This window comes from Kuraishia capsulata, genomic scaffold, assembly GCF_000576695.1.
Source record: "Kuraishia capsulata CBS 1993 genomic scaffold, Kuraishia_capsulata_scaffold_3, whole genome shotgun sequence".
Taxonomy (NCBI): Eukaryota; Fungi; Ascomycota; class Pichiomycetes; order Pichiales; family Pichiaceae; genus Kuraishia; species Kuraishia capsulata.
The window spans coordinates 359962-387496 of NW_019172952.1; the positions used below are offsets into that span (position 1 = coordinate 359962).

At 45.2% G+C, this 27535-nt stretch overlaps 13 protein-coding genes across 13 annotated transcripts; 10 read left to right on the forward strand and 3 right to left on the reverse strand.

The window, feature by feature from the left end:
- Positions 1 to 375: 375 nt before the first annotated feature.
- Positions 376 to 2247, forward strand: KUCA_T00002435001 (uncharacterized protein; the record flags this gene model as incomplete). Its single annotated transcript, XM_022602687.1, has 1 exon — positions 376 to 2247. The coding sequence occupies one exon, from the start codon at positions 376 to 378 to the stop codon at positions 2245 to 2247; it is 1872 nt and encodes a 623-aa protein (XP_022458466.1).
- A 424-nt stretch (positions 2248 to 2671) lies between these two features.
- Positions 2672 to 4042, forward strand: KUCA_T00002436001 (uncharacterized protein; the record flags this gene model as incomplete). Its single annotated transcript, XM_022602688.1, has 1 exon — positions 2672 to 4042. The coding sequence occupies one exon, from the start codon at positions 2672 to 2674 to the stop codon at positions 4040 to 4042; it is 1371 nt and encodes a 456-aa protein (XP_022458467.1).
- A 376-nt stretch (positions 4043 to 4418) lies between these two features.
- Positions 4419 to 6443, reverse strand: KUCA_T00002437001 (uncharacterized protein; the record flags this gene model as incomplete). Its single annotated transcript, XM_022602689.1, has 1 exon — positions 4419 to 6443. One exon carries the CDS (start codon positions 6441 to 6443, stop codon positions 4419 to 4421), a length of 2025 nt encoding a protein of 674 aa, XP_022458468.1.
- Positions 6444 to 7221: 778 nt separating this feature from the next.
- Positions 7222 to 8427, forward strand: KUCA_T00002438001 (uncharacterized protein; the record flags this gene model as incomplete). The annotated part of the gene is made up of 1 exon (XM_022602690.1): positions 7222 to 8427. The coding sequence occupies one exon, from the start codon at positions 7222 to 7224 to the stop codon at positions 8425 to 8427; it is 1206 nt and encodes a 401-aa protein (XP_022458469.1).
- A 4695-nt stretch (positions 8428 to 13122) lies between these two features.
- On the forward strand, positions 13123 to 14259 carry KUCA_T00002439001 (uncharacterized protein; the record flags this gene model as incomplete). The annotated part of the gene is made up of 1 exon (XM_022602691.1): positions 13123 to 14259. One exon carries the CDS (start codon positions 13123 to 13125, stop codon positions 14257 to 14259), a length of 1137 nt encoding a protein of 378 aa, XP_022458470.1.
- Positions 14260 to 15352: 1093 nt separating this feature from the next.
- KUCA_T00002440001 (uncharacterized protein) lies at positions 15353 to 16345 on the forward strand (the record flags this gene model as incomplete). The annotated part of the gene is made up of 1 exon (XM_022602692.1): positions 15353 to 16345. The coding sequence occupies one exon, from the start codon at positions 15353 to 15355 to the stop codon at positions 16343 to 16345; it is 993 nt and encodes a 330-aa protein (XP_022458471.1).
- Positions 16346 to 16725: 380 nt separating this feature from the next.
- KUCA_T00002441001 (uncharacterized protein) lies at positions 16726 to 19068 on the forward strand (the record flags this gene model as incomplete). Its single annotated transcript, XM_022602693.1, has 1 exon — positions 16726 to 19068. One exon carries the CDS (start codon positions 16726 to 16728, stop codon positions 19066 to 19068), a length of 2343 nt encoding a protein of 780 aa, XP_022458472.1.
- A 254-nt stretch (positions 19069 to 19322) lies between these two features.
- KUCA_T00002442001 (uncharacterized protein) lies at positions 19323 to 19847 on the forward strand (the record flags this gene model as incomplete). Its single annotated transcript, XM_022602694.1, has 1 exon — positions 19323 to 19847. One exon carries the CDS (start codon positions 19323 to 19325, stop codon positions 19845 to 19847), a length of 525 nt encoding a protein of 174 aa, XP_022458473.1.
- Positions 19848 to 19911: 64 nt separating this feature from the next.
- KUCA_T00002443001 (uncharacterized protein) lies at positions 19912 to 20274 on the forward strand (the record flags this gene model as incomplete). Its single annotated transcript, XM_022602695.1, has 1 exon — positions 19912 to 20274. One exon carries the CDS (start codon positions 19912 to 19914, stop codon positions 20272 to 20274), a length of 363 nt encoding a protein of 120 aa, XP_022458474.1.
- A 597-nt stretch (positions 20275 to 20871) lies between these two features.
- Positions 20872 to 22143, reverse strand: KUCA_T00002444001 (uncharacterized protein; the record flags this gene model as incomplete). The annotated part of the gene is made up of 1 exon (XM_022602696.1): positions 20872 to 22143. The coding sequence occupies one exon, from the start codon at positions 22141 to 22143 to the stop codon at positions 20872 to 20874; it is 1272 nt and encodes a 423-aa protein (XP_022458475.1).
- A 232-nt stretch (positions 22144 to 22375) lies between these two features.
- Positions 22376 to 22626, forward strand: KUCA_T00002445001 (uncharacterized protein; the record flags this gene model as incomplete). Its single annotated transcript, XM_022602698.1, has 2 exons — positions 22376 to 22465; positions 22516 to 22626. 2 exons carry the CDS (start codon positions 22376 to 22378, stop codon positions 22624 to 22626), a joined length of 201 nt encoding a protein of 66 aa, XP_022458476.1.
- A 174-nt stretch (positions 22627 to 22800) lies between these two features.
- KUCA_T00002446001 (uncharacterized protein) lies at positions 22801 to 25617 on the reverse strand (the record flags this gene model as incomplete). The annotated part of the gene is made up of 1 exon (XM_022602699.1): positions 22801 to 25617. One exon carries the CDS (start codon positions 25615 to 25617, stop codon positions 22801 to 22803), a length of 2817 nt encoding a protein of 938 aa, XP_022458477.1.
- Positions 25618 to 25850: 233 nt separating this feature from the next.
- KUCA_T00002447001 (uncharacterized protein) lies at positions 25851 to 27477 on the forward strand (the record flags this gene model as incomplete). The annotated part of the gene is made up of 3 exons (XM_022602700.1): positions 25851 to 25952; positions 26016 to 26134; positions 26187 to 27477. The coding sequence occupies 3 exons, from the start codon at positions 25851 to 25853 to the stop codon at positions 27475 to 27477; spliced, it is 1512 nt and encodes a 503-aa protein (XP_022458478.1).
- Positions 27478 to 27535: the final 58 nt, after the last annotated feature.

Genomic DNA, 27535 nt, shown 5'->3' on the forward strand with positions numbered 1-27535 from the left:
TCAACAGGATCTTTTGAATTGCCCGTTATTCCATCCAGATCCGGGTTGGTTTCGTCCACAGAGTCTTTGGATCAGAGGGCAACTCAGGTTAGTCCTCCAGTTCCTACAAGACCAGTGGAGTCGAGCAACGTAGTTGCTCCACCACCTCCACTTGCCACACGGCCAGTTATCATAGATTCAACTACTGATCTGACGCCTCCTATACCAGAAAGGCCTGTCGCGGAGGAGAAGGTGGTCGTTCCAGAAGTTCCATCGAGACCGAGCTTAGATCAAGAAGCTTTGCAGAACAGAGAGGAGTCCCTGGCGGTTCCTTCAAGACCAAATGCTGAACTAAGCGCGAAAGAAGTGACTCCTCCAATCCCCTCGAGGCCAAGCATGAAACCCAAAACTTCGGAGAAGAAGGAAGTCACTCCAGAGATTCCATTGAGACCAAGTTTCGAACCTACAGAAAAAGATGCCACTCCAGAGGTGCCTTCAAGACCAAGTTTAGAGCCGGATGCCTCAAAGGAAAAAGACGCTACTCCAGAAGTGCCTTCAAGACCAAGCATAGGACCTGAAATTTCAGACAAGAAAGAAGTGACCCCGGAAATCTCACTGAGACCAAGCTTGGAGCCTGAAGGCTCGGAGAACAAAGAAGTGACTTCGGAGGTTCTCTCGAGACCAAATGTTGAACCGAGTGAGAAAGAAGTGACTCCTCCAGTACCCTCCAGGCCGAACCTGCAGTCGGTGGGAAGCGAGGAGGAAGAGATTCCTGAACTACCAAATCAGATTGAGGCTAGCGAGGAAATTGATTCTCCAGTATCTGATGCCCTCACTAAAACAGATTCGGCTACAGAAACGAGTATACCCACCCCACAAATAAGCACCAGACCTACTATTGATGGAATACCAGCAGAAACCTCTACCAAAACTGAATCAGAATCAGTGGAGAAATCAGAAGAGGCAGAGGCGAAGGGCATTCTTGGTGCCTCGGAGGAAATTTTATCGAAATCTACTCGAGAAGCAGCTATACTAGAAAGGCCAGTTGCAAATGAAGAACTGGCGATCCCAGAAAAGCCGGTTTTGGATGCAAAATCGGCCACTTCAGAATCGTCTATAACTTCTACAGCTCCTGCACCTGCACTACCACCGGTACCCAGAAGGCTCACCGATGGAAGCCTTTCGGATGCCTCTTCAGAAACTATCACTAAGAAGCCACCTCCAAAAGTTCCCAAGAAGCCAAGCTCCAGAATTGCCGCTTTCCAGCAAATGTTTGCGCAGCAAGAAGCTCCTGCCCCAGTACCAAGGAAGATTCCACCTAGACCCAAACCAAAAAGCACGGAATCATCAGGGGCCGAGAGTTTGGAGATATTCAGTGCTGACTCGCCTACTTCGCAACCTCAGATAACCTCCAGGTTTACAGGAGCAAAAGCCGATTTTGCGAAAAACCTGAACGGGATGATTGGGTTCGGGCTTCCTGGGATGGTCCCAATGCCGGGAATGGCCATGCCTGTTCCTACGAGAGCGGATGAGGCTGATGATACTGACCAAGAGAAAGCAACCGTTGCAAAGCCCAATGACGTGAGGAAGTCAAGGGCCAGGGGCCCAAAAGGACGTAGTTTGCCGAAGACAGTGAAGGTGGCTGTCGAGGATGACTCAAATAAGTCGAGGTACGAGATATTTGTTTCTGAAGTGTGGAGGTTTGAGACAGAAACTGAAGAACAGACCAATGAAAGTACGGAGAACCCTGAAAAAGAGTTGGAGAAGGAGAACGAAAAAGAAACTGGGGCGGAATATGTTACGATAGTCACCAGTAAAGCGGCCGAAGAGTACGCTGCTGAGGATATCCATGAAGAGACCACGAAAACCACACAGCAAGAAGAATTGGTTATTCCTGACAAAACTGAAATTTTACCGAGCTCTTCCTCCAAACCTACGGAAATTTCTGCTGAAGTGATTCCAGAAGCTGTTCCGGAAGTGGTCACTGGGGCTGACACAGAAAATTTGGTTGAGGCATCACGAGCCGCAATTGAGGACTCAGACCCGGTCTTGGCATCTGTGGCTGACGATCAGCCACAACCGGACGAGGCTGAGTCCGAGGATTTGGGGGAAGGAGTGAAACCAATTGAGAAAACAGTTGATGAACCACTTGAGGAATCCGAGAAAACGGCCACAAGAAGTGAAGGTGAGTCCAAGGACCCAGTTTCACCCTTGGACCCTACTGCTGAAGACCCAACTGTAGCCGAAGACAATGATCAACCCAATTGAAACTTGGAATCCAAACGCAAGTACAATACGAATATGAAAATGCGCCGATGACTTGAGCCCGAATATAAACAATTGTTAAGACCTTTATCAACTTTTGTGTAGCCCACAAACGCCTTACATCTGTGCAAGCGCCCGGTCAAGCCCACAATAAGCTGGGTCGTGTACCGACAACGGCATCGGTTTCTGTTTACATTTTGCGGATGCCCGAGGCCTGTTAAGGGTGATGCGGAAATTTCATTACTGCAGTCTCTTCCGCATGCTGTTTTCGTCCTCTCGCTCTACCTGAATAACTGTCTCTTTGGCTTTATATTTTAGTGTATTGAAACCGGAACTTTGTTCTAGGTATCTGCTTGGAATTTCATATACCCGAGGTTTCTCCTTACGATCGTTTTCTGAACCTCCTTTTCTCTAGAGCCTCTTAAAAATGCTCTCTTTGATCCGTTTCGCTTTTGTGTTTTCAGCCCTTCTGGGTTTGGCCCAGGCAGCTTTGCATCCTATTGAAGTCAAGGGAAATGCCTTTTTCAACTCCAAGTCCGGAGACCGTTTCTTCATTCGTGGTGTGGACTACCAGCCAGGTGGATCCTCAAACTTGACTGATCCTCTCGCAGATGAAGATGTTTGCTCCAGAGACGTCCCTTATTTCAAGGATTTGGGAATCAACACCATTCGTGTTTATTCCGTGGACAACTCTGCTGACCATGATGCCTGTATGAAGCTGTTGGATGACGCTGGGATCTACCTCTTGCTTGATGTGAACACCCCCGATGCTTCCATCTCCAGATTGGATCCAGGATGCTCTTACAACTCTGACTACTTGCAGAACGTTTTTGCCACAATTGACGCTTTTGAATCCTACGACAATGTGCTTGGTTTCTTTGCTGGAAATGAGGTGATTAACAATGTCGATACTCTGTTTGCCGCTCCATACGTTAAGGCCGTGGTCAGAGACATGAAGAAGTATATCAAAGCCAGGTCTTATAGATCAATTCCTGTTGGCTATTCTTCGGCTGACATTGCCTCTGTCAGAGTGGAGTTGGCCCATTACTTCAACTGTGGTAACGATACCAATGCCAGAGTCGACATGTTCGGTATCAACGATTACTCGTGGTGTGGACATTCCTCCTTCAGCGTTTCTGGATACTCCGAGAAGGTCTCTCTCTATGAAGGATACTCGGTACCTATGTTCTTGTCCGAGTACGGCTGTAACGAGGTCTCAGGTGCCAGACCATTCACCGAAGTCGGCTCCATCTACTCGACCCAAATGAGTGGTGTATTCTCTGGAGGTCTGGTGTACGAATACTCCGAGGAAGGAAGCAATTACGGTTTGGTGACCATCGATGGTGACAGTGTTACCACTTCCACCGATTTCGACAACCTCAAGTCGGAACTGAACTCCACCTCCAACCCATCTGGCGATGGTGGTTACTCCAAGAGCAACTCCATTTCCAGCTGTCCAACCGACTGGAACTTCACCATTGCTGTCCCAGACACTCCTGATGGAGCGGAAACCTATTTCAAGAATGGTGCAGGGACTCCTCTTGGATTTGATGTTGGTGACACCCAGGGATCCTGTGATGACGATGTGACTTTGATCACCACCACCAATGTCAAGACTACTTCCTCGAAGACTAAGAGTGTTTCCAAGACAACTACGACTAAGGAGTCTTCTTCGTCTTCGACTGCCACCTCCACCTCTACCACCACCAGCTCTTCCTCCAAGGCCATGGCTGCTGCTGCTGAGTATGGCTCCTTGGCCACACTCTTCACGGTTTTGTGCAGTGTTTTGTTGTTGTAGTTGATGCGATCAGTTAGGAATAATTAGATTGTTATAGCATTCACTTTATCCATTTTGTTTTGTATATAAAGATATCACTAGCCTCTCAGATATGGGCTAGTGAGTTGTTCAGTAGACGGGTATCCATTTTCTGTCTCCAACTTCGATATATATCAGTAGGATTTAATTTTTTTTCGCTTTTCATAACTTATAGCTAACTTTTAAGATCAAAGAATATACCATAAATGGCTTCCAGCGTGGTGTAAAAATTAAAATGTCTGCATAACAAGCACTGCTAATGCTCAGCTTCCGTCACTACCACAAGCTACATCCTCTGCAATGCCCAATTGACGTCAATATATCTGTAATAAGCGCTATTTACATGTTATTTTTAGTTTCATCTATCCAGAAGAAACTCCTCTCTCTTGCGGCCCTTCTCTCCGTACGCCCTCAAAATCCTTCTGAAGGCACTGGGCTCACCATCGTCTCCAACGGACGAGTCAAGAAGACTGGACTTTTGCTTCAAGCTAGACTCATATGTCCTCTTCACCTTTGAAGGTGATAATTCACGAACAGTGTACTCGATATCCCACCGAGCGTCCAAATCGTGCAATACTGGGTGCATTGTGTTGGATTCGCGGCCATTGAAGAAATGCCTCTTGGAGACAGTAAATCCCTTCAAAGTTTCCTTGTAGGCCGAATTATACACATCCAGCTTTTTGAGATACTGCTTGTGACGTTTTTCGAGAGTTTCGTCTGCTTCGGCTGAGATGGCAAGCTTACCCACTTCCAAACACAGTTGATCCTGGCGGTCCAAAAGGGCCTTCGTCATAGGGGCATATAGAAAGTTGATTCCGTTTCTGTCGTCTGCCATGACCACCGTTCTGATATAGTCCACCTCAGGACCACAGTCTTCAATGGCCATTTCCATGAGTTTTGACCAGATGTTGATACTGGCCTTGAACTCCAGATCTGCCATGACCGAGGCTTTTCTCTGGGACTTGTCCTCGTGATAAGAACATGGCGACGAGGCAATCGAGTCAAAATGTTTCACATCGGTGAGAGGATCGCCTAAACTTTTTCCGGAAACGGAATCGATACACGAGTGGAAGATGGAGTCGATTTCACTCAGGGGAAGGTATTCGAAACCAAACATTTTCTCGAGGTTATGGTAAGCCAGGTAGATTCCGTCCATATTTCCGATCCTCGCTTGAAGAGCATATTTGATCATGGTTCCTCTGGCCAAGTCGAACTTCTCACGTTCGAAACTCTCGTACACTCCATGAGTCTTTAGAAGCTGATATCCGGTGTAGTTACCTGTCACATGAGGAAGGTCATAACGAACGGCTGAAACAGACCTACTTTTGAGATCAAAAGTCCCTGTACCCGGTATACGTGGGTCGTAGCAATCTAGCTGCGATCTCATCACGAATTGACCGCTCTTGGCGTAATGGTACGCATCTGTCTTTCTGGGCCTAGCCTTGAGATTCTTGCCTTTTCTGTTGTCAGACAGCAACTTAGTAAACTCCTCTTCATCCATAGTAAGCTGCCTTTCAGTGAAATGTCCTAGCTCAGCAAGAACATTTGGCATATCGTACAGATGCTCCACGTCCACCGACCAAACGGGTGGCTTGTTCTCCTCTTTTGTTCCAACATTGTGCTTTTTCAAAATAGTGATTTCAGGTGAGCGTGCACCAGCAGCAAAGTCCACAAGCTTTTCCTCAAAATCCTTTGATGTGAACGAGACATTTGCTGGTCTGTTGCTGGACAAGAAGTAATGGAAGTGCTTGAGAGATCCAGTCATGGATGACGATGACGAAAAGAACTTAAGACTTTCCGTCTTCGTGATTTCTTTCAAAACTTCATCTCTCGAAGCTTTGATGAAGTTCGTTATCTCTTTGAGGTCGTATTCTTTGGGCTTTGGAACATCTTGCAGGAATTCTGGAAAGTTAAACACCCGGGTCCTTGGGTCTTGCAGATAGTGAACACCAGGCGAGAATAACACTCTATCCAGATTATTCTTCAGGGTAGCGGGAGGTGGCATTTTCTTATTGAACTCATGCAGGGGCTCATAAGACAGGTTGAGAGTATTCAGCACTTCTCTGTGAAGGTAGTTGTCAGAGTCTCCTAGTGAGAGAACCCATCTCTTATAAAGCACCTCCTGCGCCTTGGTGAACAGCTTTAGCGTTTTTTCATATCTAGGCCAGTTGGAAACATCAATACGCCTATACAGAACCGTGATCTTGTGTATCATGTTCATCAAGTCTGTGTGAGGATCTTTGCCTATCCATGTAGGAAACGCTTCCATCTCTCTGCGGAACGTCCTCTCCGTAGCACATCCTTCCAAGTACCGCTCAGGCTTGTAGACATGCTTAAATCGCAGCCTGTTAATCACAGGCTGTACTGTCCGTACAGATGTCATACCTCGAGCTTTCCGACAGAAGTTCCTGGTACTCTATTGTGAATACTGGAACATGCATGTATCTGAAAAATTCATACTTTAAGATACCTCTCGCTAAGACGTGTACTGCTCGATGTTGAAAATTTTGAATATTTTAATGCGGCTGTAATATTGTTGGTACACGTAGATCGGGAACTGCCCGATAAGGCTATCATCGACAATGTCGCTTTCGGACAGAGTTGCACCATAATTGTAATAAGACAGTTGCGGCGATACCGAGGAACCTAAGCGATTTCACTCAACAGTACAATATCTGGGCTGGAAGGACCGAGACGTTAGAGACTACAGCTTCTGCTAACTGGCGAGACCTTTTAACTAAAGCCGTAACACAGTTCGGCAATAATCGCCACAACCACCAAACAATGTCCCGTTTCAAGATCATGCCGAGCTGATATATCCCACCTGTGGTTTGCAATCAAATTTTTGCTGAAGTTTTTAACATAGCCACGAACTCCATACCCTCCGCGACTTAAAGCCGATAACACTTCCAATTTTCATCACGTGACTTTGTTTGATCACGTGATACATGGCCAATAGAAATCGGATATCTAATTGCAGCTATGACATTTTATCTATTCCATCACAGATAGTGACAGGACAAGAAGGTTTTGTCTGAGCATAGAGCGTCTCTTCCCTTCTTTCTTCACGGATCCAGCCGATTTTTGTTGCTAGATTATCACAAAGTGTCAGCAGGAAGATTATCCCTTTCTGTACACCGGCTCACCCTCCTTTATATACCATGTCTGCTTCTATCGCTCCTCGCGCGGATGTGAAGATCACCAAGATAGTCACCTCCAAGGAATGGGTGTTGCCTCCAAGACCGAAGCCCGGCCGCAAACCCAGCATAGACACTCCAGCCACAAAACGCAAAGCGCAGAATCGCGCTGCTCAGCGGGCCTTCAGAGAGAGGCGCGCGAATCGTGTTAGTGAGCTGGAGACCAAGATCATGGAGATGGAAAAGGAAAGCTCCATACGCGAGGGACTCATGAATAACCAAATCAAGATGCTTACCAACGAGAATGGAAGGCTCTGCAAGATGATACAAGATTTACAGATGAAGCTGTCAAGAGCTGGAGCCTCGCCGCTTCAACAAGTGTCGCCCGCACCTTCTATGAGCAATGATTCGCCAAAGGCCAGTGACGACTGCGCTATTTGCACGAAGGAGGTATGTATCTGTGATACAATAGGTCTCAAAGGAACTGTTGAGAGAAAGGTAGAGCATGTGATCAACACGTTTAGGCCGGTGGAGGAAGTCATCAACAACTTCAAGCCCGTTGCATCTGTTCCCCTGAAGAGAAGGAAACGGGAGGAGGAGACCGAGATCGATTTCACAAGCAAGTTCATGAAGAAGCCGAAGTCGGAAACCCCAAGGTCGGAGTTCAAAAAGCCAGAAGCCAAGATCCCAGACCAAGGCGAGCTGTTTACAAAGACTACCGTAGAGGAATTCACCCAGTGCGGGTTTTGCTCTGATGACTCGCCGTGTGTTTGTCGAGAAGTTGCCAAGGAGAATGCCAAATACCAGCAGACTCTCAAGACGCTTCCACCAATCATGTACCAGGGCGCCAGTCGAAAAGAGCAGGACTCAAAGATGCCAAAATTAAAGAACCTGATGGAACCAAGTGCATGTACTGGAAACCCAGGAACCTGTCAGCAGTGTCAGCGGGATCCAATGAGCAGCTTGTTTTGCACGACTTTGGCAAGCAAAGAGAGCAACATGAGGTCTGAGCCAATGCCAGAGCCTGTAAGGACAAGTTCTAGAAGTGGAAGTGTGGACGACTATATTCCATGTTCAGATGCGTACAAGGCACTTGCGAAGCACGAAAACTTCAAGAACGCGAATATCACTGGAGTCATAGGGAAGCTCAACACCAGAGGGATGCTGGTGGATGCTGGAAGTGTTGCAAATGTGTTGAGAGAGCTTGACAGGAAGTTTAGCAACGAATAGGGCTGGCCTGAATCAAAACTGGCTAGATGTTTAGTAGTGAATAGGACGGAAACTGGACTATAACGAATAAGGTTTGAATTAGTCTTTGTAGGAAGTCGACTTGCTGAAGGTTGAGGTCGAGGTTGCAGTCGAGGTCGGATTCGAGGTCGGATTCGAGGTCAAATTCTCAGGTTGACACGGAAGTTTGCGTTCATTTTTCATTCTTGACTGACAATGCTTGATTGTAGAAAATGGTATTTTGGCATTTGGCACAGGTGTGGTAAGTCTAGCCGATGTTGACCTAGTCCCGCATAACACGTGCACAATTATCATGTAAGCGGCTACGCATGCGTTTGAGTGTGGATCCCGAAATAATAATTATTGAGTACTTCTTGAAGGACTTGTTGAAAGCATTGGAATGCTCAGATCGCTTAGATTTTGTAAGGCTATTCACGTAGAGAAAAAAGCCTAAGTAAGAAACGGTGAATATAACGAGAATAATAGTGTTTGAGCAGTCATACTACAGGCTGTACAGTTTTCGAAGCAGCCATTGAGCAGATAGACACCGCTACTCGTCATTCCGGGGTCTCCCTTCGAACCCCACACCTTTGGGCTGTTGGTCATCTGACCCGTCAAACGGCAACGGCATCCTAACAAACAAGCGAGAGTTACAACGCCTGTTAATCGGGAATTAACTTCCTTGCGTAAATGTTCTCGTTCTGGCTGCTTACAACGCGCAAATCTTAATTTTCTTTTTAAACCCTAGAAAAGGTGATCGCGGCTGAAGATAAACGGATTACATCAAACCAATTCCGGGTCAGTGACATTAGGGGCTCTACCTAAGTGTTTGGCAGGATTTACGGCATTGTGCATTTTCCTATAACCTCGTGTTCACTACGGGTTGACGCAGGTTGTTGCATCAGTACCTACCCACCCAGCATATTAAACGATATTTTTTTTATATTTTTTGAGGTGAGGACCAAGTACTGACGGAATGCGGTTTCAACTCTTGAGGGGGGTGTGCAGGACGCAAGACGGAATCCTTCCTGATCTGGCAATACGAGGGCTGTAGGTGGGGTTGCGTAGTGTGTGGGCCCTTGAGGTCAAGATAGAGAGCCTGGCTGTGAGGGATTAACTATGTGGATATATTTGGTAGCGGAATTATTCGCTTGGAAGTTATGTATTTAAATGGCTAGAAAAGCAGGTCGAGCGATATGGTTTGGTCCGTGAGGGGCAATGCGTGCGAAGTGAAGCAATAAGCGCGGCATTCGCATGAAGAGAGTTAGGTGAGGACCGTCAAACTTGAGCTTCTGCCTTTTTGATAATTGATTTACTATAGTTCAATATTTCAATCAGATTGAAGAGTTTTGTTGTCTGAAACTCATAATAATCACTTGAATCAGAATGTAGAGTTAAACCGGAATCACCGCTTGCCAAAATCGATGGTCAAGGCAAAAATTACGACACCAATTGGATGATCTAGGCTCGGCTAGGCTAAACTTTTCGAAGCGTAGGTTTATTTCCTTCACTGATAGTCAAGAAGGATTAATGGAAATCCTCAGCAGCTTCAAAAGATGCAGGATATGTGATTTTTGAAAGCTTAATTAATATCACCTGTTCCTGATGAGATTTCGAGAAGGAACGAAATCTGTTTGGCTGAGCTTTGGTGGATGTTCCGCATGATCCGTAAGCTTCCCCAAGGGCTATTATACAGAAGACCCATAATTGTAAAAACAGCTGACACCTGATAACCATACTGAAATAATAGAAATGTCAACGCGCAAGTTAAATGCTTATCAGTCAACCACAAGAATACTAGCACTGAAATCGAGTAAGATTTTTACAGAATTGCGGGGAATGAGGACAGTTAAGCTTAGAGTTACTTTGCTGAGTGCATAGTATTTAGGGCCATGCCCTAGAACTGGACGGGTGAGGCAATTGACTTTTGCTGAAGAAGATGGATAAGTCATTGGCGTGGGCTAGAGACACATTCAGCCTCATTATTTCAATCAGATCACCATATTTTGAGATCTCATTCACTGCACTGTTTGTAACCAGAATTTTGGCAAGGCCTGTGGATTGTCTACTAGTCTGCGGCGGATCTCACAGAAGTTGTATCAGATGTTATCATATGTGATGTGTTGCTGTGCGTGAGCACCGATTAAGCTAAAACAGGTCCTGAGAGCACACTAGTAGAATGTGAGGTCATATTGTAAACTTTTCTCAGCTCGCCTATGCTGTGATTGGCAGGTTTCTGTTATCAAGGGTATGTGGTTGTATGGTCCTGGGCATATCGGAGAAAAGATTTCCGGAATTCGCAACTTATTGTTGAGAAAATGCAATTTGTACCCGATTGCAGGCGTTTTTTTCCGTGAAATGAGACAAACCAGTTCTTCAATTTAAAATACGAATATTAAGTAACCACATGTTTTATCATCTTCGAAACTATAGGATTTGTAAACGTTGTTGAGAATTTGGAAAAAACAGCAATTCTGCAAAGCTTTTGAAAACGTTGATTAGGCGATAAATGAGCGAATTGATATGGCCTTCTCACTCACTTAACATTTTTCAATGACTAACAAAGCTTTTAAATCACCAGAGCCACATATGTTTCATCATTAGTCCTCCCTCTTATGATTGCACATCTATTGCCATGTCAACCAGCTCATCTCGTTTAATCTCATCAATTTCTTGACAGGGGGTGGGAGCGCATCGTATTCAAAACTACGTAATCCGACTAATACCGGAAATCTGCCATTGTTTACGGGTAGACTTCGGTCCGAGACACAAATGCGGAAAAAAGCTCCAGGATCTCCCTATTGCTAATCACTCAGTGCTCGTATGGATAAGACCCAAATCGAGGTGTCGTATTAACGGGAAACGGGACGACAGACATTTGAATGCTTATTTCCAGCAGTTTTTTGACCGGTGCAATTTCGAAGATGGGTGACACAGTGCCCCCTGAATTCAGTGCGAACTACTCCACCTTTTAGTATCGTTATCTTCCCCACTCACCCGACAACGAGCCCTTTCTAGCAGGGCCAAATCTGTTAAGGATCCTCTCTTATAGGGAGGTGGTGTCCTTCCACGGGCATTTAGACATTGGTCCGGCCCAGGGTAGAGGTTTTGGATTGGATGAAGTTCCACGCAGGATGTGAAATCTCAGGTGGCCAAACCTGCACCCGACAAATATAATTTACGATTTCGACAAGTCTATTTTTTGCAGTAGAAACGTCAAATTCCAAGAAGACTTAGCCAAAAGAGGCCAGAGAGCTTCGCACACAATACATAGCATAAAAAGCAGTCGATGCGCGCTCATGTCATTTTCGAGCCATATCAATCGTGACAAAATTATATCCTATATATCACTCAATATTACGTCCTAAGCCCTTCTGTTTCCACAGCCCCCAAACTTCTTGATTCGACAAAGAACCCTGGTGCAGGAAATGTGTTTCCGATGCATCCTCCTGCACAAGACACCGAATCCGGTAACAGATCCTATTGCGGCAATCAAAAAAAAAACCCCCCATGCAGAAACCCTCTTTTCTAGCAAAAACGTAACCGTCGAGAACGGCTAAGGCAAAAATGCCTTACAGGAACGGCGTGGACCAATCACAGGACAGATCACCTACTTAATAATATCACGTACAGATGCTGATCCTCCGAAAGTGGTGCAGCTGTACAGGAGATCGTAGCGAGTGAGGGCGAAGAGACCAAACATGCTCTAGAGGCGTCTGCCTGCCAATTATAGCCTGCTCCAATCAGAGCATTCCGGCAGGGCTATTGCCGATCCCCGGTACATAAACTCTGCTTTGCAGACGGATTTAGGGTCCAATTTTCGCGGAACATCTGAGCTTTTGATGAATATATTGAACGGATGATAACCTTCCAATTAAGCATGAACAATACAGTTCAAGTCCAAAACCTAAGTGTCATAACCGAACAATAGGGGGTTAGGCCAAATTCATACTTTTGGCTTTTCATAATAATTCAGTCCTCTATGCATGCGCCTATTGTTTGGGGCTTTCCGATTTACAATAAGAAGAGCGAGGCGAAAAGAAGAAGATCCGTGCACCCTTGGCCGAACTGTAAAAATACTGTAACAAATCTTATATGGTAACTACAACTCCACAAGATCATTTCAGCACTGTTTTTTGCCAAACAAAAACTCGAAAACTGATTGTATTCTCTCTTCTTTGAACCCGTCCGGCCAAATTCCGATACCGCTATCACTCACCGCCGAGATTGTCAAATCCGCAGCTGCACGCTGCTTATTCAGAGGAAGGAAGCTGCATCTTGACAATCGGTGTCTAAATCGCCCCTTAAACCTGAGGCAGGTATTAATACGTGGGGGTTAGCCATTTTTCTGCTCAAAATACTTATTTCAGAAACGACCGATTTCGAGATATTTTTGAGCCAAAACTTTCACTACGCTCTACTAATTTTCTTCTGAGCATACACCTTCTCGTCCTGTGCTTAAGATTCGGATTAATCTTTGGATTAGAAAAAAACGCCTAGTGTTATTTGAGAGGATATAACTGCTTTGAACTGGGGTTGTTCATTCAAGCTAGCACTAATCGCTATTTATTGGGCTATCTGTGGAACTGCTATTTGAGCCAGTTTGCGTTGCGATCTATCACATCCCGTTCCGCTTTGCTTTCAGCCTTCTCTGGCCCATTCATGAAGCTTTGATCCTGCTATTGTTTTTGTTATTCAATGTCGAAAGCCCCCACGTACAACGGTTACATAGCCTCCAGCTACGATGCGCTTTTAGTGATACAGGCTACGCTCAACGACGGTCTTAGTGCCGTCATGCGCAGGCCGAAGTCCAAAGACCGGACCGCTATGATCGAGTCCGGAAACGTTTTTGTTTTCATTGAGGAGAGGTCCAAGATAAAGCGGTGGACAGACGGAATATCGTGGTCCCCAAGCAGAATTCTTGGTAAGTTCCTGCTGTACCGCGAGATCATCCCCAATAAAAACACCAAACTGCGCAAGAACAGCTACAACGGAGTTAACCCTGGCAAGGAGGACAAGCAGGGTCACACGCCTACCTTTGTGTTCAAGGAAAAGGGACTGGTGAAGAAGACAATGACACTTTCGATGACTACCAAGAGCAATACAGTAGAGACAATCCACTTGATCTGCTACTACTCGACCGAGGATGTGGTGAACGGCACTTTGGTAAAACCTTCCGAAACAGAACTCAAGTCTATCAACATTGACAATGACCTGATCAAGGCTTGGCAAGACTGCTCGCTGGGCGGAAAGGTCCAGCAGGATTTCGACTACAAAAGTGTTGGCGTTCCATCCGATAAGCTTTTTCTTCAGCCACCCAGCAGTTACCGGTATGAACCCCACTCGATTCCGAATATTTCTAATTCGTCCGGATTGCTCGCTTTGAATTACCCAACGCACCCTTCGGTCCAGAGATCGCAGTCGCTATCCATGGCTTCGTCTCATTCCCACTCTCTTCCACCTAGGCCGAATTCACCATCACAGAACACCGTTATCCAACCCCTGATCCAGTCTTGGAATCAATACACTCACCATCCCTACAACCATGCATTCTACCCACTACAACAGAACCATCAGGTTCATTCCCAGCCCCACCAGGATAACTCTGAGACTAATATTCCAACGCCTACGCTCGCACCTGTCGCACCTGCTCCAGTCCAACATCCTCCGAACCAACAACTGTACCAGCCACAGCAACCGCTGTTCCAGCAAACACAGCCACAGTCCCAGCACCAGTATCCGTTGTATCCGCCTTATCAGTATCAAAGTCAGATCGGACTGGGTGTGAACTCTGGGGTTAATTATGGGATGCCGAGTAATAATACGTGGAACTAGGTGCACCTAAACTGACCGTTATTATGAGACTTAACCTGAGGAAAGGAAGACCGAGGACATTGCTCAGAGTGGCTATTCCAGCCTCCTGATTATTTGCTATCTTTTTGAGCTACGTTGAGAAGCTTTGATTAGCCAGTATTCTCCCCTTACATCTTCACCAATGGACTCATTTGTCTTACTTGTCCGTTGCTTCAGTTGCTAGTCGACTTGAAGCCAACAAGCTGCCTAGAATTTCGACTCCAGATCTCGCCTTCAATTCTCCAACCCAACACGCAAATTCTCTCCGCTTTCACCCTCACATCTTTTTTGTCTGGCCCGCTTTGTTATATCCTTAATGGTTTCTTGCTTTCCTTTTTTAAGTGCCTAGTTTTGTCTGAGAGGCGATTCTCTTACCAATGTCTTGCTATTTATTACCGCCTCTCGACTAATATATACTTTCCCCCGTGCCCTCTTCATTAAAACGTGTAGGAAATGCGTTTTGGTGACATATATACATATCTGTTGGGAATATGCCCCGTGTCGAACGGTTACTGATGACGATGACAATTAGCCGTGCCGACATCGCATTTGATAATGCCTGCTTAGCCTGGGCTGGACCACTCACTACCTCCCCCACGGATACCAGAATGCCACAAATTCGCTTGAACACAAGTCATTCGTCCAATTCTGTCGTCATTGACTTATCCCATGTAGTTTCTAGAAGTTAATAATTATATCTAGGGAAATCATTTGGTGTTTCCACGCGTTTTACGCCGCTTCAAACCGGCTACCCCAAGATTGTGGGGCCGTAAACCGATACGGGGTAGTGGCCAGCCTGACAAATCATATCAACCTCAAAGTTTTCGAGCTGCCCCTTTAGAGAGACGTAAGCTAACAAGCCAGAGAGGAGACCGTTTGCGATACAGGCACAAAATTTCTTTACGTTGATGGATTCAGTGCATCGCGAATTCTATAATTGCATCTTTGTTGACTTGAAAAGCCTCCCATAAAATCACCAGTGTCTCAGTGAGCTTTGTGTCTTGTCATCGCCTCCAACTTCTCTTCGCATCTCGCGTTTGCACCTTTTTTTTCTCGTTTTCCAGCATATGCCACCATGGCCGATATAGTTGTCAAAGAACTGCGACATCCCTCGTCTTATCTGTCGTCTGACGAGATAGTGCCGATTTCGGGTGCGATATCTGGGTTTATAGCTGGTGTTGCCGTGTGTCCTCTGGACGTTGCCAAAACCAGATTACAAGCACAAGGATCGTTTCTTCAAAAACATCCAGATGGACTCAGAAATTTTGAAAAGTTCAGGTATAAGGGCCTGGGCGGGACTCTCAGAACCATCTTGAAGCAGGAGGGCATAAAAGGACTATACCGTGGTTTACCAGCAATGGTGCTCGGGTACTTTCCAACATGGATGATATATTTCACCGTTTACGAGCAGAACAAGAAGCTGACGCGGAATCTTTTCGATCACGAGACTTTGTCGTTTGCCACAAGTGCAATTCTGGCAGGTGCCGTGTCTACTACGCTGACGAACCCAATATGGGTGGTCAAAACGAGAATGATGATACAGACAGGAGATGGACGCACGATCTATGATAGATTCCCATCCAAACACCAAACTGGCGCCTCCAAAGATGCCCAGGTCTACAAGAGTTTGGTGGATACCTTCGTGAAGATGTATCGCAAAGAGGGCTGGAAGTCGTTCTATTCAGGACTGCTTCCTTCGTACATAGGACTAACACACGTGGCAATCCAGTTTCCGATCTATGAGAATTTGAAAAAGAATCTTAACCTGAGAGACGATAGTTCGAACGTGGGCAAATTGACTCTTGCTTCCATCATATCCAAGGTTCTGGCCAGCTCCGTCACATATCCCCACGAGATCTTGCGCACCAGACTGCAGATAGACAAGACGAAAGTGTCGATGATGACTGGTTTGGTAAGGACATTTCTCTCCGTTTACAAGAACGAGGGAGTGAAAGGTTTCTACTCCGGGTTTATCATCAATCTCACCAGGACGGTGCCGTCTTCGGCGGTGACTCTTGTTACGTTCGAGTACATAAAGGGCTACCTAGAACGGGTTAATGGGTTATAGAAGTCAGATAAAATATTCGGTATAAATCAAGCATGTTTTGAGATAAGGGTATACGGACATTACATGGAAAGTAACGCACTTTAAGGTAGTTGACGTTTTACACTACCAAGTTTCTTTCTACCAAGATTTTAAAAAAAGGCGTTTAATAATGGTTATTTTAACCCAGAAAACGATAATATAAAAGTAATAAAACCATGCCTGTTCACTTTAACCTCAACCACTTCAAAAGTAACCTCCAACCTAAAGTAGTGTAATCCAACCAGAAACTCCAAAAACTTGGCGCTTGCTGGTTGCGAGCCCCAACAATGCCCCAGGTTCTTTGATTCAGCCTTCCTCGTTGAGGCGACACCACACGAATCTTCTTGCCAATCATCCCCAAGATGAATCTCCGAAGGCTGATCTCTATCCTTGGAGTGATCTCAATTGTCCAATCACAAGTGATCAATAAGAACCTGGGGAATCGAGGCGGAATTGAGGATGATGCAGAGTTCGTTGAGCTCAAAGATGGTCTGCTGAAACAGCAGCAACAAGCCGATGGGCGCGAGAAATCGGAGCAAGGAGCCGGAGAACCCGCCGATGTGATTGCTGCAAATGCAAATGCAAATGCAGAAAGCGGAGACAATGCCGCTGAACAGGATGGGTCTGCTTTGCCGCCATCTCTTAACAGCAAGAACTTTGACAGGGTGTTATCGTCAGGAGTGCACTTTGTAGAGTTCTTTTCGCCTTACTGTACTCATTGCAAAGCACTGGCCCCCATTTGGGAGGAGTTCTATAAAAGCTACAGGGCGGAAGGTGAAGCCGAGAATATCTTCCTTCACCAGGTAGATTGTGTTGCCAATGGAGACCTGTGTTTACGCGAATCGATCTCGACCTACCCCAACATCAGGCTTTATGTGCCCAATGAAGCCGGAACGGCAGGATCTCTCACCATGAAGTATCCAGATGAAGATCCAAGAACTGCAGAGGCGTTCATTAATTTTCTACGCGAGCAGGCTCTCGATGCCAAAGATGCGGGGTATTTCAAAACCTCCAAATCCACTCTGCTCACTCCTAGCGAGATGGTAGCAGCTATTGCCGGTCACCAGGGTCAGCCTTATTTGGTCTCATTCTGGCCCACCACGAACGAAGAGCTCAATGACGATAATTTTGATGTTGTGAAAATTCCAAAGTCCTCGCGTTGCAACGAATTCAAGACTGTCTGGTCTCAAGTCTCTAACCAAGTTGGGGTTAAAACCGGTACTTTTAACTGCAGGTCCAACCCCAAGATCTGTAAGGCTTTGGGTTTATCAGATTTGACCAAGACTACTGAAAGAGGAATGCCTGCTGTCTACATGTTTCTTCCATCAGAATACGGCGGAAACAAAATACGGTACAAGTCCTACAACAAAGCTAAGTTCATCGTCGAATGGGCAAAGAGGCTGCAACAAATTTACAACGTGGAAGAAGTAACTTTCAATTCGCTGAAAACGAAGATGAAGTTGGCACCCCGGTTGCAACGCGAAGCTTCTACCGAATCAGCCATCAACAGCAAGATATCCTTTGTATACCTTTATGATAAGGATGCTTACGTCACTGAGGACGAGCTGATATTTGGCCAGTTGATTCAGCCAATAATGGACTTGAATACTGAGGTATATCTCTACAAGAGTTCAGACATGAAGTTTTTGTCGTTCCTTGAAAAGCAGCACAACAGTCTTCTGGAGTACATCCATTACAACGAAACGGAATCACAGCAACCTTTCAACAAGAAGAGATTTGTATCCGAAACTGCAAGTTCGTTGCCCACCTGGCTGTGCTTCAAGGATAACAGCTTGATCTCTCAGGTATTTCCCAGCAGAAGCGCGCGGGATGTGCGTGACTACGGCAAAGCTTTCAACTTTATAAAGTCGAATGCCTTGCCATTGGTGGAAGAATTGAATGAAATGACGTTCAACTCTATTTTCTATCATTATCCTCCGAACTCTGCAGGATTCTTCACGGAAGATGACAAAGTTGTTATCTCGTTTGTGGACTCGACCGACTTCAATGGTGTATTTGAAACAATTTACCAAAGTTCATTGCTAGCTCATGATTATCACAATTTGAGACAGAACCTAATGTTTACTCATCTTGATGAAGAGAGAGAGTCTAAGCGTACGAAGGCCCAAAAGGTGAAGGACGATGGTGGAGATTCGGTGGATTACAGACACGCATTGAACCGTCGTCTAGGCCTCTTTGATCCAGGAAAAATTGTGCCGGTTTATCTAGATCTCAAAAAGAACTCTGCTCTTTTGGATAAGTGGGGTTGGAACAGACTCCATAAGCGAGATATCAAACCTGGTGATGCAATTGTGGTCTCAAGATACGACGCGAAGAAGATGTTCTGGGACAAAGACATTTATGGAGCTCCCTTATCAATATCAAAACTGCGAAACTTGAGAGATACAATCGCGGCGCTGAACTTTGAACCGAAACTGTTTGTCCCCAGTCCCAAATACAGTATGCCTAAGTGGAAATACGTTTCCGGTACTTTTGGAGAGCACTTTGCGTTTTTGGATGGGATTCTCACTTTCAAAAAGCATAGTTATATGGGAAGCGCCTTGCTGGTCATTGTGGTTGCAGTCGTATTGTTACATCTAAGAAGAAGAAGACGGATGAGAAGTCAGAAGCTAAGAGGGCTGGGAATACTTGGAAAGATACCTTCACCCCCAAACTCAAACGGCCGGCCAGGAAAGTTTGATTGAGGGTTAATATGAGATGAATACACGAGTTTGCTTGATATTTTGTAATTTCGATTAAGTCTACAAACAATCTTTCATATGGCATAAATTGTGAAAGATGACTGCATATATGTGACTGTATGGAAGCGTCTCTTGTAATCCAAGGTCACGTGATTCAGTGCAATCAAGAAAAAGTGGAGACTCCAGGCCTAACCTTCAAATTTTGCCGGCCTAGAAGCGTCACTTTATTCTCTGAAATAACAAACAGGATCTTCACAATGCTTGCCTATTACCACGACGACGATCTTTCTGTGGACTTCAGAGAGGACCACAACTCTGGCGAGGAGGTTTCTATTGAGACTTTGAAAGAGGTGGGTGTGCTCTACTTCAAATGTGGCACACAGGACGACGTGGAGACGATTGCCACCGAGAGAGAATACAAGAACAGGGATATCATTGATCTATCAGCAGCAACGTTTCCAGGTGGACCAGAAGCTCTGAACGAAAAATGCAAGAATTTCTACTTGGAACATCTACACGAGGATGAAGAGATCAGATACATACTGGAGGGTGAGGGCTATTTCGATGTTCGGGACAAGTCTGATCGTTGGATAAGAACAAAATTGTTTCCTGGCGACTTGTTGATCCTTCCGGCTGGAATCTACCACCGTTTTACCCTGACATCCAAGGCTTCTGTCAAGGCGTTGAGATTGTTCAAGGACGAGCCTAAATGGATAGCTCTCAACCGTCCGGTGGATGCGAACCCCACGAGGGAATCTTATCTTAAGTCGATTGAGGTTTGAGCCGAAATTGAAATCTTATCATATTTTTTGAATTTGGTGATTTTTTTTCTAAACTGGTGCTAAAATGAGAATACGCCTATATAGTCTCTTATCAATAACTTTTCACTTTACTGAAGCCTTTAGGCAGGGCCCACGTGCTCTTTGGTGTATTTGGCTCACACCACCTAATGAGTTTCCGCCACAAAAACAGATCCCAGTGATATGCCATACAACCTTAAACTTCATCGCAGACTTCAGAAACTTGAAATTCGTTAAAATAAGCTCTCAGACCATCGTGTTAGGAATAGTTATAGGAGGGACCACAGACCTCAAAGGTCGTGTAACATCTGAAAAATGTGGATTCGGAGATTCTCAGCTTCTGATCCAGAGCAGAGGAGATAGTACTCCACTTGGTCATACTCTCCAATACTCAGACCACCGTATATAATTCGAAATGTCTGCTGCCAATCCAGGTAAGAATTATTCTGAGTTTCCTCTTTGTCCGCTTCCTTGACTAACATCCCCAGCTTTGCAAAAACAATACGAAGAGTACCAATCCACGGCCAACGCGCTGATGGAGAAGATTGGTCAGTTGCAGTCTGGCCTCGAGGAGCACAGGTGAGTTAGTTTGTCGTGCCATATCCACGATTTTACCTACTGACATGCAAAATTAGCATCGTGGTGACTACATTGAAAGGCGTGCCTGAAAACAGGAAATGTTTCAGAATGATTGGAGGTGTTTTGGTGGAGAAGACTGCTGGAGAAACGGTTCCAGTGTTAGAGCAGAATATATCAAATGTGAGTCAGAAGTGTTGAATTCTCTACGAAACAATTACTAACTTTTTGCAGCTCGAAATCTCCATAAAACAGCTGAAAGAAGAGTTTGCTGCGACTAACAAGGAATTCGAAGAATGGAAGACAAAGTCCCATATTAAGGTGGTACGTTCAGCATGATTTTTTAATACACATCTCGTTTGCAATTTTGTTTTGACCGTAGTTGGCATCTGAATTTGCAAGTCTGTGAGCCTCGGTGTGTCGTAAGGCCTCAATTTTTCTTTTTGCCATCTTCCACCAATGGTGCCTTACCGCTAAAGATGAAAACAGTAACGAATGCAAACCACACAATAATCACAGCAACCGCAGAAGTCAAATAAACCCATGAGTTAGTGATTTCCCAACTTCTAGGATATTCATCATTGGCCAGATGTCTCACAGGAACAACGATCTTTTCGTCTATGAAACTCAACCCCGGTCTCTTGTAGTCCACGGAAAACGTGAACATTCCGTGCTGGTCTGGGATTTGGAAGACTGCGGTAAAAAGGGTCTTCTCTTCGTCGCTGCTAGTCACGTTGGCATTGACACGTTGGTAGGGATCTAACATGATGAATTCAACCTGGACATCATCGGCCTCGAATGGAACCCATGTGTTCTCCTCCGAAGACCATTGTGAGATCTCGATCTCGTACTTGGCGAAATCCTTGACTTTGTAGCTCTCCAGTCCGGTAACGACATTCTCGTGGGATGTGCTGACCGACTTGATAACACCTCTGTATTGGAATGTCCACGAAACCAAATCCTTTGCCAAATTATCATACTTCGAGTCTTTGATCAGGTTATCATCACCCAACCAAGTGACTCTTGCATTATTCAATGCCTGAAAAGAAACAATCAAGTAGCCTTGGTCACCCGAGGTCCAAACACTGTCAGAGCCGACTGGGCCAATGGCTGCGTTGTAGGTATACGAGGTCTTTGGTGCCTTCAGAATAGGAATCAGATATTCGCTGTTGCTTAACAAAGCTGCAGAGCCTGAGTAAGATATTTGGTCCACACTGGAAGGCACCACGATCTTGTTCTGAAACTCTGGGTCTTTGATGAGGACGGAGCCCTCTTTCGTGGAATCCTCGTTGAAATGATCAAAAAGCTTGAACTTCGCATTGGTGTAGATTCCAACTTCACCAAGAAACTTTTCAAGGTCTAATTGAGCACCGGCAGAGCTGGTCACTCCGAATAAGTTTCCACCATCGTTGACGTATTCAACGAGTTCCTTGACTCCAACATGGGGCGAAATTGATCTCACTTTAGAAGGAAGAATCACCAAGTTCTCAAACATTCTAATGCCATTTATAAACAGAGCAATGTCAGAAGACCCAATCTCTACAGCCTTGACATCATCCAGCGACTTCACAAAGTTGTCGTAGTCGCTCAGCTTGCTAAGCTTAGGATCATAGATCACCAACGTAGCGCCCTTGACAGCAGGTCCCGCAAAAACCAGGGCTGCCAAGTTGAAGATGAGTGCCAGTACCAGCGATAGTCTCATTTTCGGTGCAAATGAAGGAATATTGGTGGACTAGCGAACAAGGTGTGAGCTTGAGAATCAAAGCGTAGACAAGACGAACGTGACATGAACGTATTTGAACTGAACACGTCTTAGGCATCTGATGAGCCTCACACGTTCGGCTGGAGATTTGCTATTTACCTAGGAACAGGGGGATAGATCGACGAGTATCCAATAAGAAAATACCATATTTTTTTTGCTATAACGTCTAGTAATGACACAGGAGGAAACTTTCAATCCCAACAACCCCGCGGAATTTGCCCAGGCTTTGAAACAATTGAACGAGGCTGAGGTGGCTGCTACAGTAAGTTGTGCTGCTTGATCTTTGCTGAAAAGTTGACTAACTGGTTTCAGAAACTGGAGAAACTGTTGGACTCGCTCGAAGGTCGTATGGATGAGATATTAAAGGAAGCTGAGTCAGTGAGCGGCGAACCAGCTGAGGGTGAAAATTCTGAGAATAAGTAGTATTTAGAGGCTATTCAGGACGGTTATCTATAGTGGCTGGAACTCAATATACTCTATAATGACCAAAGCAAAGGTGCGATTCAGACAAGCAGTTTAGTGAATTAGATATCCAAGATGGCTCTGTCTTTTTGGATGAAATTCAAGTCCATTATGGCCATCACAAAACCTCCTATACTATAGCCTCACAAAATCAGGCTCGTCAGTTCCCACAAATGGATTTGGTATCAGCAGTGGATTTATCCTATGCGTGGTAATATCTGCTTCGGACTCAGGAAAAGTGATCTTGACTGGCTTCCCACCTTCAATCCACCATTTGCTCCTATCTGAACTGGGAGGAGGCAGACTTTCCGTCAACGTCTTCTCGTTGATATATGCAGATGTGATCACAGAGTTTTCTCCGCCAATCTCGGCCTTTCTCTGTTCATACAGTTGTTTGGACAATTGCGACTTGATATCTTCCTTTACTAGATTGGTGGTGACAGTGAAGGTTGCAAAGACCGGCCTGTGGTCAGAAAAAACGATATCCTGAGCACTACTGTAACTCGTTTGTTTCATGATTCGTTTGAAGCTGTTGAAGCTCAACACTCGATCAGTCCATGCGGGTATTCTTTGCTTTTCAGAGGAGTCATAGGTGGAGGTGCCATTGTCAAACTTATAGGTAGGCGGAAACGTGATCTCCATCTCGTCAAAATACGGAAACGACTCCCCAGCTGCCATTTGCATGTTCAACTGATCGTACTCGAACAAAGTAGGATAATCGCCTTCCTTTATACGCTCCCTGACCTCCTCGTTCGGAAGCATGATTCTGTAATTGAAATCGCCCATCCAGATGACAGCATCGTGATCTTTGATTCTCTTTCCTCGCGAAAACCTCAACCCAGTTGAGATCGTTTTATAATCGTGATGTCTTTCAACAACATTGTTCAAACCAGCAGCCAGATGCGATGCCACAAAACAAAACTTGGTTTCAGAGTAGGCAAAACTGACTGCTACTGCTCCCTTGTTAGCAGAAACACCACCAAGACCCGTTTTCTTCTCACTTCCTTCTACCAGCTTGATCTTATCAACCTCATCATCCTTCACAAACAGAAGTATGAGAATTCCTCCTAGCTGGCCTCCCCAAAGAAGCACATACTTTCCCACATCTGACAGGGCTGCTCGTAGCTTCTTCTCCCAATGTAAGCGCGTTGTAGGATCCACATTCACAATCTTGTTAGGCGTAAGCTCAACAACCTCCTCAAATGCAACACAGACTATATCATAAGGATGCTCCGGATCAAAAACGTCTTGTGGAAACAACCAAGAGTTCAAATTGCCTTCATATAACACTCCGTTGACATTAAATGTTCCTGCAAAAACAGACACTTCTTTTGGAGAAATGAAGTCTTTGGACAGTTTAGCAAGCTCTTCAGTGACGAAGTCATGGATAGGGTCATGGAGAGTCACTAAAACCTGGCTCTTCAGCCTTCCCAGTAATTTGTCCACGGTGTGTTGTTTGGCCGAATGGTCTGAAACCACAGTGCCTATGTACTTCTTGCCAACTCCTGTAACCACAGCACCCATTAGCCCTCCTGTTTTCGACTTGGGTGCTGTGGCGTTATAACTATGTCTTATCTTTGATAGAACGTAGTTGTTCTGCTCCCAGAGGAGATCATGCTTGGACCACAGATCGGCAGTTTCCGAAAACCCGACGTCTTTCAGAAAAAAGTTTATAGCTTCTTTGCTGATGAGACTTTGGATCACGTTGGTTTTTTCAACAGAATCAAAGTTGTTTACCAGGAAAATACCAGACTGCTTTCCTAGAATCACGGATTCCTTATTGGCACAGCAAAATGCACCAATCTCAAGTACTTGGGATTCCAACAGTCTTCTGAGATGGAAAGGAGTGTTATGACTGTGTTTCAGAGAATGCGTGGAGAAGTCCAGTTTCGTATAGTCCAATTGGATTCCAAAATTCTCAGAGCTCTTGAGCAGCTTTTCGTAAATTCGGCTCAACTCTGGTTGATTTCCCTTCTTGGAAGAAGCATCCAGCACGAACACGGATCCAAAATGCTGTGTTAAACTTTCAAAATGCCTATCAAATCCATGCTTTGTGGCATCAATGGATCTCTCAGACTCTATCTTCGTGGACATCAGTTGGTTTTCCAACTTCCAGAACAATGGGGTATTTCCTCTCAACAACGTGTATGCATATGTGTATGGTTCAGTGTATAGGATAATGTCAGTTTCGACGAAGTTGGCAGTATTCCCGTCATTATCCAGCCCAAATGGTCCAAACACGGACCCGTTCCTCGAACACGCATACCTGGATATTATGGTGATCAAGGCTTCGTATTTGTCAACTATAGTGTTTGCGGTTTGAACATTTCCCCGCATCATCGTCACCAGAAACGCCCCTTCATCGAAACTTTTGGTCTCAGATCTTCCCAAATGACTCCTAAACTCCACCAGCTCAGAAACAAGAAACTGGTTCCAAGTAAAATTGCGATAGTGGTCGTCATCCAGAGCGTCTAGCATTCGTTGCTCATTCAAATGAGGCCCTCGATCCTGAAAAGCCACCGATAGGTCGTAATTTTCTGAATAGTAAAAGGATCCAGCAGATAGTAGTCGTCTCAAAGAATAACATGGGAAGTCCGGAAAATCCTCGAATGTGGCTCCATCTATTTCAAACATATGGTCATAGGCATCGCTGTTGAGACACACGAACTCAGTAGATACCACATTATAAATAATCTGTCCCGGAACAAAACTGCCTACCTCCTTTCTCCCGGAGATAAACGCCAGATATGTCAAATCTTTGACGGAAATAAGGCCGCAAAAACCATACCATTCACGCCTAGTTAACTCCACGTAGTTGGAGAGGTCAATGGCTGAGCCGGCAACAAACTCAACCGCGCATTTCGCCTCAGAACCAATTCCACGGAACGACAGAACACAATTGTTGGACAAGATTGCCAGCGATCGCGGTCTCTCGTTCAGAAACACCCGCATTATCGCTATGGGCTGATCCTTTCTTGTTGAAGGAACACGGTCTTCTCTAAGCTGCGGCTGTGGCTATGTAGTGGTATTTTGGTGACACAGTGTTATTTGACAGCGGTTTCACGGCCCAGATAGCAATTAACGACACGGTGAAATATGACAGCTATGGTTGATAGCGATTATCTGCTGGTTTCTGTCGTGATCACCTCTTACTTTTGGGTCGTCTTAACAAAACAAAAGGTCAAATGGACAGGGGAACGGAGTCGAAGGAGTTTGTCGATCTGCTTCTGGCCTGCAGAAGTGGTGATCTGGATCGCGTGGACCAATTGGTATCGCTTGGGATTAATGTAGGTGAGCTTTGCACTCTTGATTTTGGAGGCCATTACTAACAAGACCACTAGCTCAACCAGGTCGACCGATGGGATAATTCACCGCTTATTCTTGCTAGTTTGTGTGGGCATGAGGACGTAGTGAGGTTTTTACTGGAGCGCGGTGCTGTTTGCGATCGTGATACATTTGAAGGTGAGAGGTGAGTGTTAAACATCTTGTGAACAATGGAGAATCTCTTACTAATAATTCAGATGCGTTTATGGTGCTTTGAACGACTCAATCCGCGATCTTTTGCTCAGTTATGACATTACCAAGGCGGTGGATGTCACCCAGCCGTTTGCGGCACATATATCCTCACTAGTGCCGGAGGCCAAGGTGGTGACTGCAGATATCTTGGTCAATGGAGAGAAGCTGCATAAATTCATGCTTTCTGCACGAGGTGTGTTGAAGAACATCAGTCTGGTTGAGTCTATACCTTCTATTACGACAAAAATTGTCAATTACGTGTATCAAAAACCCCAGACTGGGTTTGAAAGGATAAACTTGGAGGAACTTCTTTCTGTCGCTGTCTCTTTGGATCTAACAGACTTTGCGGAAATGGTGAGGGAGTATCGTGCTGCGACTACGCCAATCTCGAGGTCCAAAGTCATGCGCAATTTCCAGCTCGAGATGTCGCGATTGGCCCTGAAAGACATGTCACAGTTCACAGAAGATCAGATCTTTGCACATGCTTTGGTGAAGGATACCCCGGAATTGTCAGTTCAGGAGAAGTTAGACATGATGACAGGCAAATGTTTTCCAGACGTGATTCTTACGGTTCCACACAAAGATGGAGGCCATTGGTTCGTGCCGAGTCACCGAGCCATTCTCGTCAGATCTGAGTATTTCGAAACCATGTTCAGGTCCAACTTCTCTGAGGCATCTATATTCAACGACCTGGTTTCCGAAAATGGTATTATTGACAGAAACAGGCTCATAGAAGATCCAGATCTGATTCCAGTGATTCCAGTGACTGCTGCCTCAAATTCAAATCTGTTGCGTATCTTGATTGAATTCCTCTATTACGATAATTCCACATTCGTCTACTTCGAGTCACTTGACGTTCTTTCAATGGCAGATGCGTTACTCATAGATAGACTAAAAAACATGGCGTCAGTGGTGTTATCGAGTGATGGTGATAATCCAAGAATACCTGTTTATGACATCTTAAGAGCTGGCTGGGATACGCGGATCAACAGATTAGAGACTTATGCTGCACGGGTTATTGCCAACAGACTGGAAGAGTACATTAATGAGCCGGACTTTGAGGATGTTGTATTGGAGAGTGCGGAGAGGATTGAAAACCGTCATGACACTGATACCATTGACTTGATTGACGATATCCGGTTTTATCTCACGAAGAAGTTCCATATCACAAACTACGAGGGTTACGACGTCTTCTTCAAAGATGTGGTTAAGGACGATCCAGCATTGTATAGAGACTACACGGAACAGTTAGCGTGGATAGATGACCTGCTGGCTAGATTAGGACTGGACGCTTAAACGAAAAGCTTTTTTCATAGAGGAATTTGGGGGGAAACCATGATAACAGGTGACGAGA